At 34.6% G+C, this 14,571-nt stretch overlaps 1 protein-coding gene across 1 annotated transcript in view; it reads right to left on the reverse strand.

Annotated features, from left to right (window-relative positions):
* Nucleotides 1-14,571, reverse strand: part of LOC149772644 (uncharacterized) — a 225,156-nt gene that overhangs the window by 136,022 nt on the left and 74,563 nt on the right. Inside the window, exons 17-18 of the mRNA XM_089947533.1 lie at nt 10,735-10,752; nt 5,812-5,905 (exon numbers count right to left, since the gene is read on the reverse strand). Coding sequence (XP_089803659.1) covers nt 5,812-5,905; nt 10,735-10,752 — 112 coding nt within the window. The remainder of the gene's footprint in view (nt 1-5,811; nt 5,906-10,734; nt 10,753-14,571) is intronic.

A 14,571-nucleotide genomic window follows, 5' to 3' on the forward strand; every position in this document is an offset into this window, starting at 1 on the left:
TGTAAATTATGTAACACATTTCATAGCTTCTCTTAAAGTTGTTCACACTAGGACATATTTTCTGTTGTTTTTTTGTAGGTTTAATGCCATTTTTCAGCACATTATATGACAGCCACTATAACTGGAGGAGGAAGAATCCATGGAACTAGTGACCCATGGGAAGCTACTGGCAAGCTTTCTCACATTCCCACAATGGTCAAGCCTGAGACTCGAGGTTGGAGGTGAAATGCCTGTGATTGGTAAAGGCAAGTACTTTAGTACCACTTGACCCCCTGATACACTTTCTCCACAGGCAACAGCAGCAATCTTGAGTGATCTTTTTCTGGGGTAACAGTATTATTTCCTGCTAATAAAGCATCAATATGTATTGATAAACAAACTATACATAATACAGCACTCCTTCCATAACATTATTCATGGAGGATAACACTTTATTTTGAAGTACATTATACCGTATGTAACAGTTTGCTTGTTGAGTCCAATTGCAAAACAACATAAGACTCTGATCTGCTGCCACATAATGCACTAGCAGATCAGTATTTGTTGTTTATTCTGCCGATTAATCCTAACAAACTGCACAGACCCAGATCTGCCAGCGCATTATGTGACAGCAGATCTGGGTCAGTGCAGTTTGCAGTTGGACTCTTAAGTGAGTGTATATGATAGTCTGTTATTCTATTAATTTTCTGTGCACTTTGCAATTGGACCAGACTTATATGCAAGTACATTAATTCTACAGCTGCAGAATGAAATGGTATCCATGACCAAACCTGACTTATAAAAGGATTCATGTTGTAATGAACAGTATATATACAATATGTAGAAACTTCTCTTCATTCGTTAATGTCACTCTACAATAAAGGCTCATGATACTTATATAGCTACTTTTTATTTACAATTCTAGATCTCGTGTAATTTCATACAGCCACCACAAGCAACTGTGACTAAATTACATAACTACAGAATTCTAAGATAACTTTAAAAAAATGTATTTTCCAGAAAAACCAGCTACCACAAACTCATACCATAATGACAATGTCCATGAATTGTCCTTTCTAAATGATGACATCATAAGAAATAAGCATACTGTTGACAAAACATACATTAACCCCATGTTCAATAGTCTAGGCATAACCCTAGTACATTTCACTGATCAAGGGGTCGACCTCGATCTTTACTTAAAATGTGTAATCTTGAACTAAACTTAATGTGCTGAAACTTTTTTCCTATTAGATTTACATTACCAAAAATCTAAAGATTTCTTTAAAACCATATGTGCATGGAAACCACAAAGTTTGTCAAAAAACTTGCTTTAGAACATAAGTTGTTCTGTACAACACATTTGCTTTTTTTAGTCTCGATGACCACTAAGACCTACGACCTCGAAATCAATAGACCTCTTCCATACCTTATGTGCAAACCCTCCACAAACTTTTATCAAGGTACAAGGTCAGGAATTAAAGTTACTACTAAAAAATCATTTTCTTCTTTCAATCCCAGTGACCCCCACCTTTAGCCAAAAAAATACCAAATAGGCTTATTTGTAAGTAAACATGTAAGTCGTACACAAACTTTGAGTATGGTACATTAATGAAAACTGAAACTACTATGCAGAAACATTTTCTTTTTCCATAACAGTAAAGTTAATTTTATCTTTTGGCCTCAAAATTGATATTGTTCTTCCTTAGATCAAACACACACCATCCATTCAAGAGGAGTATCAATAACTAGTTTTTCAAGATGGCCACTGCATTAGCCATATTTGATGTTCGAGTGCCACCATTTTCATTTAGGACCAACAAAACATCATAAGAAGCCTTCTGGTGAATATAATGTTGATTCAGGAGGACTGGTGATATCAAGATTCTGATGATGGCTGATGTGCTGGTCATACAAGATGTCGTGTCTGCGCCATTTTCACATACGACCAACTAGACATCAAAATGGCCACTGCTGATGTTCATGGAGAAGCATTTTCATTTTGGACAACTACACCATGTGATGAATGTCCGTAAAAAGCTTGATGGCAACCCCCAGAGTAGCTTAAAAGTAGTGATAACAAATTTGTGCTAATGGATGGATTGAAGGCTGATGGACAATAGGCCATACCATAAGCCCTTCTTTGTAATCAGTACAGTTGAAAAAGGATAAAACTTGATTTCTAGATCTGTAATACTGAGGAAAACTTGAACTGATTTGTTGAGAATACAATAATTACAAAATGAATGCTTCCTGTTTTATGTAAACACAACTTTGACTTATTTAAAATTTTAAAAAATTCTGTATAATCATGATTTTTGCAAGCTTTGTTTGTTTGTTGTCAATCATATAACAACAACAGAATTTGACATTTAAAGTTTAATTGGGGCTGTTCCAGGTTTCATGACCTTTGTATACAGCTATCAACCATTTTCAAGTTCTGCTTCAGACAGCTGTTTCTTTTGCAAAAGATACAGAATTTACCTAAATATCTCAATCGTTCATACTTCTACTGAAAAAAAAAACCTATATCATCCCTGACCATTTGACGCATATTTATATATTGTTGTTATATGGTTTACCCACCTGCTTAAATAAATGTAACAGTCCTGAATTGTTGTGCAAAAATTACATGTGCTTCTTTAAGATTAGTGTTTTCATCAAGATTAGTGTTTCCATCAAAGATAAAGTTAAAAGCATTTAGCCCAATAGGTTTTGTTCAACACCTAACAAACTGCATAGACCCAGGTCTGTCAACACATTATGCCATGGCAGATCTTGGTCTGTGCAGTTTGAAGATGAGTATATAAGGTGTAGTTTTGAAGCCATGCCCAATATAACATGGTAAAATTTATGTACTTGATAAGCTGTTACGTAATTGTTAATTTCTCAACCTGGAAAGAAAGTACAAGTAACTCCAAACAATACATAATTAAGCAAGCACTTGCTTTTCATACAAAATTATTTGACAGCATTAAGCAAAGAACTTTGAAAGCCAGAAAAGTTATGCTTTCCATCAATAACAACAAAACAGGCATAATCTGTAACTCAAACACCAAAGGGTTACAAGCTCTAAAGCAATGCAAAAACGTAATAAAATCTTAAGCTATTTAACAACTCTCATAAAACAAAACTATAACAAGTAGAACAGGTTCAATTAATGAAATGAGATCTCTCTCAGGGAGCACCTCCATAAAAGGGACCCTCCATATAAGGTACATTGCTCCAAAGAACATCTATGGATACTTTTTCTAATGTTTATTATGATTTTGATGTTCCAAAAAGGACATGTGTTAAAACAACAAAACAGATTGGTACCTTGAGTGTCCTTTACAGAGATTTCACTGCAATGTCTGTGCCCCTAACAGAAAACATCTTAGACCCTGATCTACCCAGCAATCAAGAAACTAAGAAAGCTATCTGAAGTCTTGTTCTATATTTACAAATACTAATCTTTGATGGGTTTCCTCCAAGAGATGATAAATCACTACATTTCAGAGATTATCTAATTGATTGTATCTCTGCACATAAGCCAATTTTTTTTTAGAGTTTTGATTCTGAATGTGGTTTTTGTGCTCAGGAAAGTTTTGTGATACAAGGCCTTCTGTTGCATAATGAGCTAAGAGATCTGAGTGTACTTGGTTGGTTGGTTTCATGGATGATTTGACCAGTAAAGACAGACACAGACCTACTGGCATAATATAAGATGATAGATCTAGATTTGCTTTATTTGTTTTTGCTGGTTTTGATAGCAGTTTTAACACATTATTGGCTGAATCATGTCTAGAAAATGGAGGCTAAATGCCCTTTCCAAGGACACAATGATGTATGATTCATGCTGGCTTGGGCAGGTATTACACCTTTAACCCTTAGAATACAAGTCTGATGCTCTTACCATCCAAACTACCCCACAGTTCACTTGCATTGCTTGTCATTAGATTTGATTTTTAAAGATTGCTGCTTTGGAAATGTTGGGATATTTTAACTTTTGGACAAATTTATATTTTTACATAAATGTGGTATCCCCCAATCCACAATCACCAAAATTGTGGTTTGGTGTACATTTTCTTGTGATATCTTAGTAGAATATCTATCCTGAAAATTATGGTCATTATGTAAAAAAAATATGGGAAATTGTTCCTCTTATTACTGAGTTTGAAGATAAAAGACTTTTCTTATCAAATACAATGTGGTGGCAATACTGAATGTCTGAGCAGCACTATTTTCATCTAGAACCAACCAGACCCTGGGATCATTGTGCATGCGTAAAATTACATGGCCATCCACTAAATTGTTTAGGAGGAGTAGCGATAACAAACTTGCACTAATGGATGGATGGATGATAGTCACTAGACAACAAGCCATCCCATAAGCTCTTCTAATCTATGACCAGTAGAACTAAAAAAACTAGAAAAACAATAATCGCTTTAAAAATTTACATTTTCATCATATTTGTTCCCTTTAATCAAAAAAAATAAAATTTTCAGCAACCTTTCTAATAAATTAAAAATGGCACTGCAAAATCTCTGGGACTAAATGATCATATAATAAGCACTGACAGACACTTTAGCCATCAATAAAAAGACAGGCTGTAGACAATAAAATTATGACCATTCAAAAGCAAAATCATTCAATTGCAAACTATCCTGTCACTCTCACACTGGACTAATCATGATATGCCTAATATGAGAAATGGTGCTTATTACAAATACAAGGTATACACCAATATCTTTTTAGAAAAAATGTGTGACTCTCTTGGTTGCCTTGTTACTTTCCTCTTTGTTGAATATGTTGCGAACATTAAAATGGTGTTTTTTTTTCTTCACATTTAAAACCTCTGTAACAACATGTAATTTTAAATTCCTATGTCATGTTTACTGTTAATGTACTGGCTAGAGAATCAACAAAGACTAACCTGACCACCAGACTTAATCAAACTTACTCAGATGAAAAATCAGATCACACAGTGGAAATTTTGGCAAACAAGCATTCTGATAGCCATTCTGCAAACCAAAATGTCAATGATAGTGGCATAGATGCAGTGCCATGTAAAACAAAGAGTTCCTCAATGGGACTGACACTCTAATGGCCAAAACTAATTTCCTGAAATTAAGGACAATACCATTTCTTCCTTTTATCACCTAAGTTTTGAAAGCTACTCCAATATTCTTCAGTAATAAAATTTTCAAATGGATGTCAGCTTAGCAAAATTTTCATGTTGAACCATATAGGTATCATCAGAAGTCTTTTGGTGAAAACCACATGTTAACATGGCCATCCATTCAAAGGAAGTAGTGATAACATGACCGTTGTAACAGCCATCATGGCAGTCATACTGTACATATGAATGGCACCATTTTCATTTAGAGCCAACCAAATATTATATGAAGTCCGGTGAAAAACTCTATGGTGGCCATACTGAGGGTCAGTTTGCATCATTTTCATTTAGAACCAACTAGACTGGTTGTGTGTGTGCGTGTGTGTGTAACTTTTCATGGTAATTGTCCAGGTAGTTCAGCAGCAGTTGTGACAACAATCTTGTGTTCACAAATGGACGGATGACAGATGATGGAAAACAGACCATCTTATAAGCTGTCCTGGTCTATGACCTGAAGAGCTGGGGAAAAAAACACAAGAACTAAGTGTGGGATAAACAAGTCCATACATTTTGGAAAATGAATTGACTGAGTAATGCTCTGCATCAATTAAAAACAAACGTCTCACATAACAATCAGGTGATACCATGTAGTGTAACATGGTTTTCTCACTTAAAAACATCCTGAATTCTTTCAGTAACTGACAAAGAAATAAACTATTGAATCAAATAATCACCTTCTTCTGCTTGTGCCTGGGGAGCTGGTCTGTTCAGATGCTGCCGCTGCTGTTCACCTTCACTGGACTCTTCCTCTGCTGCCGATTCAGAATCCTACCAACGAAAAAAAAAGATAAACATACATAAAATACAGTCAAATCTTTATATTAAGATCATACTAAGAAAAATCGTCTGAATTTGTCAGCACAACTTGTTCAACTTTACACAACCTGTTTAACCTAATACTATATTTATCCAATGAAATTTCATAAAATAATTCTTATCTAACTTAAAGTATAAGTTTATCCCAATGTCTCACATTTCAACTCTGACATTACCATTTAGATAAAAAAAATGTCATTGTTACATATGTTATCTATGCATTAATCTGATGCAAATTTCTTCTGCTGAGTTGTCAGTATGATGTAACCCTTGTGAGCTGTCATCAGTGACCATCCTAAGCCAACAGGATGAAAGCACTTCTCCCTCAACAGAAAACAGTGGGAAGTGAAAGACAATTAGGGAGACTTGACATTTTTTTTTATTGCAGTATCACTGTGAAATAATGTAATAATAATAATAATAATAATAATAATAACAAAAATAATAATAAGTATTAATAGGTGCATGACTAAGTCCAACCACAAACTGCACAGACCCAGATTTGCTGTTGCACAAGGAACCGGTACATCTGGGTCTGGACAGTTTGTTATGAGTAATCAGTATAAAAAAGAACAAAGACCATGATCTGCAGGCATATTATGGTATGGCAGATCAGGATCTATGTTGTTTGCAGTTGGACTCAGCTTATAGTATAGATGGTAGATATGCTGAGGAAAGTAAAGTTAGGAGGATGGGCAAGCAGGGTTCATTACTCATCTAAAAGATAATGTCTCATCACCATAAACATGCAAACCAAATTTGGTTTAAATCAAAGAAAGCTTAGTCAAGTAATCAGGGGCCATAACTCAAGTGATGCCATGGAGTGTGGTGAATTCAAGTTAACTTGAGTCTCAATCTAATATCTCATGCCAAATTCAACAGACTCTGGTGAGGTCAGCAGGAAAAGCAATTAGATGGCCATTACTCATGTAAACAAGACCCATCTAAAGTACATGCAGGTCTATGAGAAAATGTTGATACCAAAATGCATTAGAATATGTTGAATGGTTTCTAAAAACCAGAACTACTTTGCAGGATTGCCCAGACAACAGCAGCAATAACAAGGATGAGACCAATATGGAAAGATACCAACATTGCTCTTGGTTCCAAAATAAGGCTGATGTGCTCAATTGTCATATCTATCTTTCTGTATGCTTGTGAAACATGGACGCTCAAATTGGATCTACAAAGGATTCAAACCTTCAAAATGAGATGCTACAGCAAGATCTTAGGCATCTCATACACTGACCATGTAACCAATGAAAAAGTCCACTACAAGATCCAATGAGCCATCGGACTCTATGAAGACCTACTGACCACTGTAAAAAAGTGCACGGTCATGGTATGATCCTGTCTCAAGATCATCTTGCAAGGCCCAGTGTGAAGAGGCAGACAGAAAAAGAGGTGGAATAACAACATTAAGGAGTGGACAGGCATGGGATTTGGAGATTCCCCAAGGGCAGTAGAGGACAGGAAAAGATGGAGAGAATTGGTTGTAAAGTCAACTGTGGCACTTGATGACCTCTTGGGTTAAGGGATTGAGGATGATAATGATGAGAACTGTGCCAGTTACCAGGAACATCCCATTTGAAGATTGAAGTTTATTGTTAAATGCCAATATACTATCAAAAATGGAGCTGACAAAATAAAATGCACAAAAGCCACATCTAGGTCTATGAGACAATATGCACACCAACCTGCATCCCAATATACTGAATGGTTTAGGAAGTATGCAGGTGATAAAGAAGATCTTCTGTAGTGGAGGTGTATTATTGATGGAAAAGGGGCAATAACTCCTTTAAAACTGAACCCAACAAGGCAACCTTTAAAATGCAACCTTTAAAATGAAAATCTAAATGTAATATGTGTTTTATCTATCACTTGGCATCCAATTATGTGCTAGCATTGCAAACAATGCTAAACTATCTTGAAAAAAGTTATTGTGTATATGTGATTTTTATTCTATACATGATGATAATGGAAGACAAATCTGACACTTGTAAATAATGTTCCCCAATCGTTGTAGATATGAGGTGAAATAATGCGAAAATAAAATGCTGCCGATGACCTCAAGCTATATATCAAATCTGAAATGGGTGGAATAAAATAGTATGGAAAATAAGAATTTTAAATCTAAAGTTAATCTAGAGATAGATGTATGGACAGACATACACAAGGACATCAAAACATGTGATTGCTATATCAAGCTTTCACCAATGCAGCTTTGACAAACAAAAATATCTGATCCATGTCAACTGATGATCATGGACCTAAATAGAGTAAAACTATATTGTTATAATAACTCTTTTAAAAAATTTAAATTGTTGTCTGTATTTATGTACATTTAGAGCATAAAAATGCAAAGATGTTGAACTTAAATATCGTTCTTGAGAAAAATGCTTATATATGTGATGGTAACAAAGAAAAAGTCCTAGAAAAGCACAGAAATGATTAAAGAATTGTACAATTTGCTCTGCCACAAACTGATGATCAATGAACTGATGAAAGTATTTATATGCTAAATAAAACATATACAATAGCATCTACAGTTTCAATTAAAAACAAATTCCATAAAAATATCTATTGCATAAGAAAATCTTAAAATAAGCCAAAGTTAGCATAGGACACACTGTGTATACTCGCTTATAAGTTGAGTCGAATTGCAAACAACAAAGATCCTGATCTGCTTTATTATAACGTGCATACAGATCAGGGTCTATGTTGTATGTTTTACTGATTACTCCTAACAAACTGCACAGAAGCACTAGTCTTATAAGTGAGTATATACAGTAATGACTACAAGCACTTATTAGAAAAGAACATTTACTCCCCGAATAAATCTACAGTTACATGGTTAAGAAAATGTTTTTTTTTTTAACCCCAAAAAAGTATCCATACTTCTCACAGTCAATTCAATACAAAGTATCAATAGCCATTGTTGAATGCAGTTCTACACTGTTGAAAATTACTTCAGTAACATTGGCACCGATTGAAAATGATGACAGGAATATGGGTGTAACAGATTTTTTTTTTTTTTTAAATTCTTATTCTTGCTTGCCCAAATTAATTTATCAATAACAGCCCAATTCAAAGTACCCAAGTTAAGTGGAGGTTCAGAGCATCTAATTTATCATAACTGATACAATGATAACAAATAACATATCATATGTGTCTGTGATTTGGATTTATAAGGTAGCTTTAACAATTTTTCAGTCATACCGCTACAATGTCTGCTGTGTGGCAGTTTATAGTGGTGTCTAGCACTGGGGCATCATGTCCTACCCAGTCACATTATCCTGACACCAGGCCGACCAGTCCTAACACTAACTTCTTAATGTTGAGCACCTTGCGAGGCAACTGTTATTAGCATTGTTCTAAGTCTTTGGTATGACTTGGATGGGATTTGAATCTGCAACCTCCCACATCCAAGGCAAATGTTCTAAAGGCATACACTTTCTAGGTTTAGAGATGGGGCTGTATTTTTAGAAATCACCTCCACAAATTCAAACCCTTAAGTACATGACTCAAAGTGGAACAGAAACTTTTCTAAATGGATCTAAAATACTTTACTTTCCCAAATTCTCACATGCCTATCTTAAAACATCTACATTATTAAGATTTGTGGAAAATATACCTACATACTCCAAAGGAGAAAGGCAATGAAAATTTGTTGAGACCTACATTTTAAACATTGAGTATTATGTCTTGTCATTTATAAAAGTTACACATTTCATCTGCTTTTATTAAATGAAAGCTAAAAAGGCCAATCAAATGAGTTGTATTTATACATTATAATGTGCACTGCACTAGAAAAAGTGCATACCCAGATGTGCTACCATATATTGCACTGGTAAATCAGAGTCTATGCTGCTTATTTCAAATCATAAACAGGACCAATAGTGTAAACCCTCATGCACTGGTGCAATCAATGATGGCAGATTTGGGTGAGTTTGATTGGTGCTCATTTTTTTCACTGTACTTTCAGTGTGTTTGGCAATAGCATGTCAAGGAAATGCAAGCTAAGTTGCCTCTCACAAGAGATATGGAGGCAATTGAAACTGGCTGGCCTGGGCAGACAAAACCCACAGCTCTCAGATTATGGGTCTGAGGCTCAAACAAATGAGCTACCATGACTTCCGAAATCTGAGTGAGGCCCTACTGACTGAGTTATAATGACTCTTTAAATCTGAGCGAGGCCCTACCAACAGAGTTATCATGACTCCTCAAATCTGAGTGAGGCTCTACTACTGAGTTATCAGGACTCTCAAATCTGAGTGAGACCGTACCGACTGAGCTATCATGACTCCTCAAATCTAAGTGAGGATCTACTGAGTTATCATGACTCCTCAAATCTGAGTGAGGCCCTACCAACCGAGTTATCACGACTCCTCAAATCTGTGTGAGGCTCAACTGAGTTATCATGACTCCTCAAATCTGAGTAAGGCCCTACCGACTGAGCTATCATGACTCCTCAAATCTAAGTGAGGCCATACGGAGTTATCATGACTCCTCAAATCTGAGTGAGGCTCTACTGAGTTATCATGACTCCTCAAATCTGAGTGAGGCTCAACTGAGTTATCATGACTCCTCAAATCTGAGTAAGGCCCTACCGACTGAGCTATCATGACTCCTCGAATCTAAGTGAGGCCCTATTGACAGAGTTATCATGACTCCTCAAATCTGAGCAAGTGCTTTCTGCAGTCTGTTGCATGGTATACACAAGCAACTACAATATATACAAATGAAGAGGGCAATCTACAGGATAAAATACAAATTCTCACCTGGAGTTCTCGCTGAGACTATGAGCAAATGCATGCAAGAAATTAGAGTTAAGTCTACAACGAGGAAATAAAGTGGTTGATATATGGGGGTGGGGAAGAGATAATCTGCTCATTAGGCTCAACCCTAGCCTAGCAAGGTTGATTTTATAAAAGATTATTCTTTTTAATTAAACTATTCCAGTAATGCCTTACTAAGACAGACCATTTCTGATCATTATAAAAAAAATCATAAAAATAATAATTTTCAATGATAATTTATGTCATTTGCAGTTTTGCAATCTGAACTTTTATAACTGCTGCCTAATGCCATCTTCTGATGATGAAGATTTTATCTCCAAAAAATCAACTGCAGAAGTAAATGAAATACGAAATGACAACAACTGGAAAAGATTGCACATATGCAGTGTGTGGGTAAATGTGAAATGGACAGAATGATAGGATTATGCAGGGATATATGTACATTGTTATCATCATTTATGGAGAAAATGGATACATGCTATTAAGCACTCATAAGCAAATGGTTCAACATTTTCAAATACATGTATCACAGGTGGCTACAAATTTAAAAAATGAGTGTTCCATATACCGTCTAAATTCAATTATGAGCAGAATCTAACTGCAAAACAACATAAACCTGATCTGCCATCACATAATGCATTGGCAGATCCAGGTCTAATTTGTTGGTACCACTGTTTACTCCTAAGTGCACATACTGAGAGTTGCAACACATTATATGATGGCTGATCTGGGTCTGTGCAGTTTGCAATTGGACTTGACTTATTAGTAAAAATATGTAAGATATTCAAAACAAAAATCTATCAATTAATTATTCAAGATTTACAGTTTCTGATGCTCAACTAGAAGTAAATTTGCAAATGTAATGAAATTCTTATATTTTTCTTTCTTTCCCCAATTAAAATTTCCATGTATAATAATGCTCTTAAAGAAAGAGTCATTTTAAGTATATCAGTATAATATTGACCAAGAATAAGTTAAGTCCCTGACATCTTACTTCTACTAATAATACTGGTTGTCATCAGATAATGTTGCCAGAAACAACCAACAAAACAAGCTGACCTAAAGAAAGGTAAAGTATGTAGCCATAACGAGTTCCTACTTCCCAAATATCTCAGGGACTTCATAGTAATTATATTTTTTTCAAAAAGGTTGCAGACGTTTTGAAATTTGTTAAAATGAATGGAATCAATCTGCAGAATTCTAAAAATTGCCAAGTTTCTTTAAATTGGAGATAAAAATAAGAGGTATAGAAACAACAAGCCTTCAATTACAGGTGAAAAGTTTTATACATCTAATAATGAAGGCTTATATGGATTTGACCTTTGAACTGTCAATCCTGACAGATGTCAATTAATAGTATGCAAAAAGCTCATTCTGTACATGCCTGTGGAATTCCATCCTAAAACTCAATGACTTATTTAAATTTAATGTATTTGACACATAATTATTCTATGAAAGTTACTATTCTATACAAATTAAGACTGATTTGATTCAAACTTTATTTATATATGTGTGAAATTAAATAAACATTCCAAAATTGTCATTTACTTTAAAAATCTATGATATTTTCAAAAGTCATCTATAGAACATTAATCATGCATACAGTACAGCTCTCACACTTTATCATAACGCCACACATCACAGTGGGTGTGTCATGACAGTGGAGAGGATTTTTAAAGAACCTCTCTGCACATTCTGATACGAGTTGCTGTGACAGCTGTGCATACAATGCTTTCTGGCAGAGTCACTCCAGATGACCACTGCTGAGTGGATGTTGTCTCTATAAAATGGGCATGGTTTACTGTTTATGACTCCTGCAAACATGCACTAAGATAAGTTCAGAGAGAGAGAGAGAGATAGGTACTGATTTATCTACATCATTATCTCTTTTAGGAGCAATTTGTTTACTTTCTGATACTGAAAAAAACGTTATAATTCAGTTAATTATAAACACTTCCTACTTCTAATGTCAATTATGCAATAAACAAATTTCAGATACTATTAATATAATACTAGCAATACATTTTGTAGAATGAATCTTAACATTTTTTCTCACAATATCACATTAATGGAATGTACAGTTGCATTCATTTCCTTATTTCTGTTGCATTATGCACATGATACATTATTATTATATGAAAGTTAGTTACATCACACTTCCTGCAGTGAAAAGAATGATAAAGATGACAAAAACCAAATTTTTAAAACAAAAAATCTCATTGCTATGTGACTAAAGTGAAACAAGTTCCAATAGTTACTCCCGGCATAGGTTGTCATGATTTCTTCCAACATTCAATCACTGGATTAAAGACGGGTCAATAAAACTTAATTCTGGTGGTTGCAGCATGAACATTACAAACACAAAAATTATTCCTAAAAGCTAACTAACCAAGTACTGTTCAGGCATAAAAAAAAGTTATGTTCATTGAAGTACTATTTGTTGTGAAGAAAAGATGCATTCATGCACTTAATAATGAATCTGTTGGCGAGGGGCACTAAATAAATCTATGCTAGTCTCAGGTGTGTGTGTGTGTGTGTGTGTGAGAGAGATAGAGAGAAAGAGAGAGAGCATTATCAAAATTTTGAATCTTTGCTTTAATTTAAACTGTATTACTCTGCATTATCATGTTTTCTTTCAGAAATGGTCCCAGTTACCCTAGATAAATGAGGTTCACAGGTACTTTCTGAGGATAGATGCTTATGTGGAAACTAATAACCTTGTGAACAGAAGCCATTAACACTGTTTCCTTTGTTGTTGACATGTTAATGTCATGTTCAAAGAGATAGCATAAAATGTGCAGCAGAAGCCTTCCTGCAGTTTTTACTGTATACCTACAAGATATTACATTATTTGATTCTCGTAAAAGAAAAATCAGAAATAGAAAGAACTTGTGAACTAATCCAAACAGCTAGCATCAAATTCTTGATTTTACTGACTCATTGTCTTTCATTCCTTGTGTCAGTCATATCACCCAAGATCTATTAATAAGGAAAGCAAACTCAAAATAAGATCAGGTGTTTAAAATGGGCAATAGTCTTGCACCTCACTACTTTGAAAAATGCAATTTGACCATTCTGTTATAATAAATGAGACCCACAGCACTAATTCATTAACCTCCCTCGTTGATCTTATATCAAAATTTGTCACAATTCAACAAAGGAGAGGAGATTCAGATAGATGTTCTGCTGTGATAGTTATTTGTCATTCTGATTATGCTTGAAGATTTCTGCATCAATATTAGTTTAGAAAAGAATGCCCAAATACTTATTAATTCTGATCAAAGTTTACTTTTTTGCTGCATGGCATGGTGACATTTGTAGACAATCTTTAGAATGAAACATTAATAACCAATTATAAATCTACATGTACAAAAACTGAAATCTGGAAAAGTTCATAAGTGGAAAAACAATTATTATGTACTTGACATTATTGTAACATGGAGGAAAGAAAAGGAATGAAGCTTCCCACTAGTGAATACAAACTTAACAACTTTGTATCCCACCAATACCTGGTTGTATATGAGTCACATTTCTTGTCGACATCTTACAGGCTGATTGTTCTTTGAATTTCTCCAGTTAAAACTTTCCAGTGATACATTCAAACTAGCTTGCAAGTTCTAATAAAATATAAATGATTCTGATTGTTCTCTGTATTTTTTTAAATAAAATTTCTTGATCCTGATGCAGTGTTCTGGGATAGTGTAACTGCAGTATGCCAACAGTGTATAACAGTATGAATTACTTGACTGAAATATTTCATAGCTATCATGTTCTATATAGACAAAAAAGTGGCATTTAAAATATCTGTCTTTAGGAAAT

This window comes from Sinohyriopsis cumingii, unplaced genomic scaffold, assembly GCF_028554795.1.
Source record: "Sinohyriopsis cumingii isolate HCF-2022 unplaced genomic scaffold, ASM2855479v2 utg001324l, whole genome shotgun sequence".
Classification (NCBI taxonomy): Eukaryota; Metazoa; Mollusca; class Bivalvia; order Unionida; family Unionidae; genus Sinohyriopsis; species Sinohyriopsis cumingii.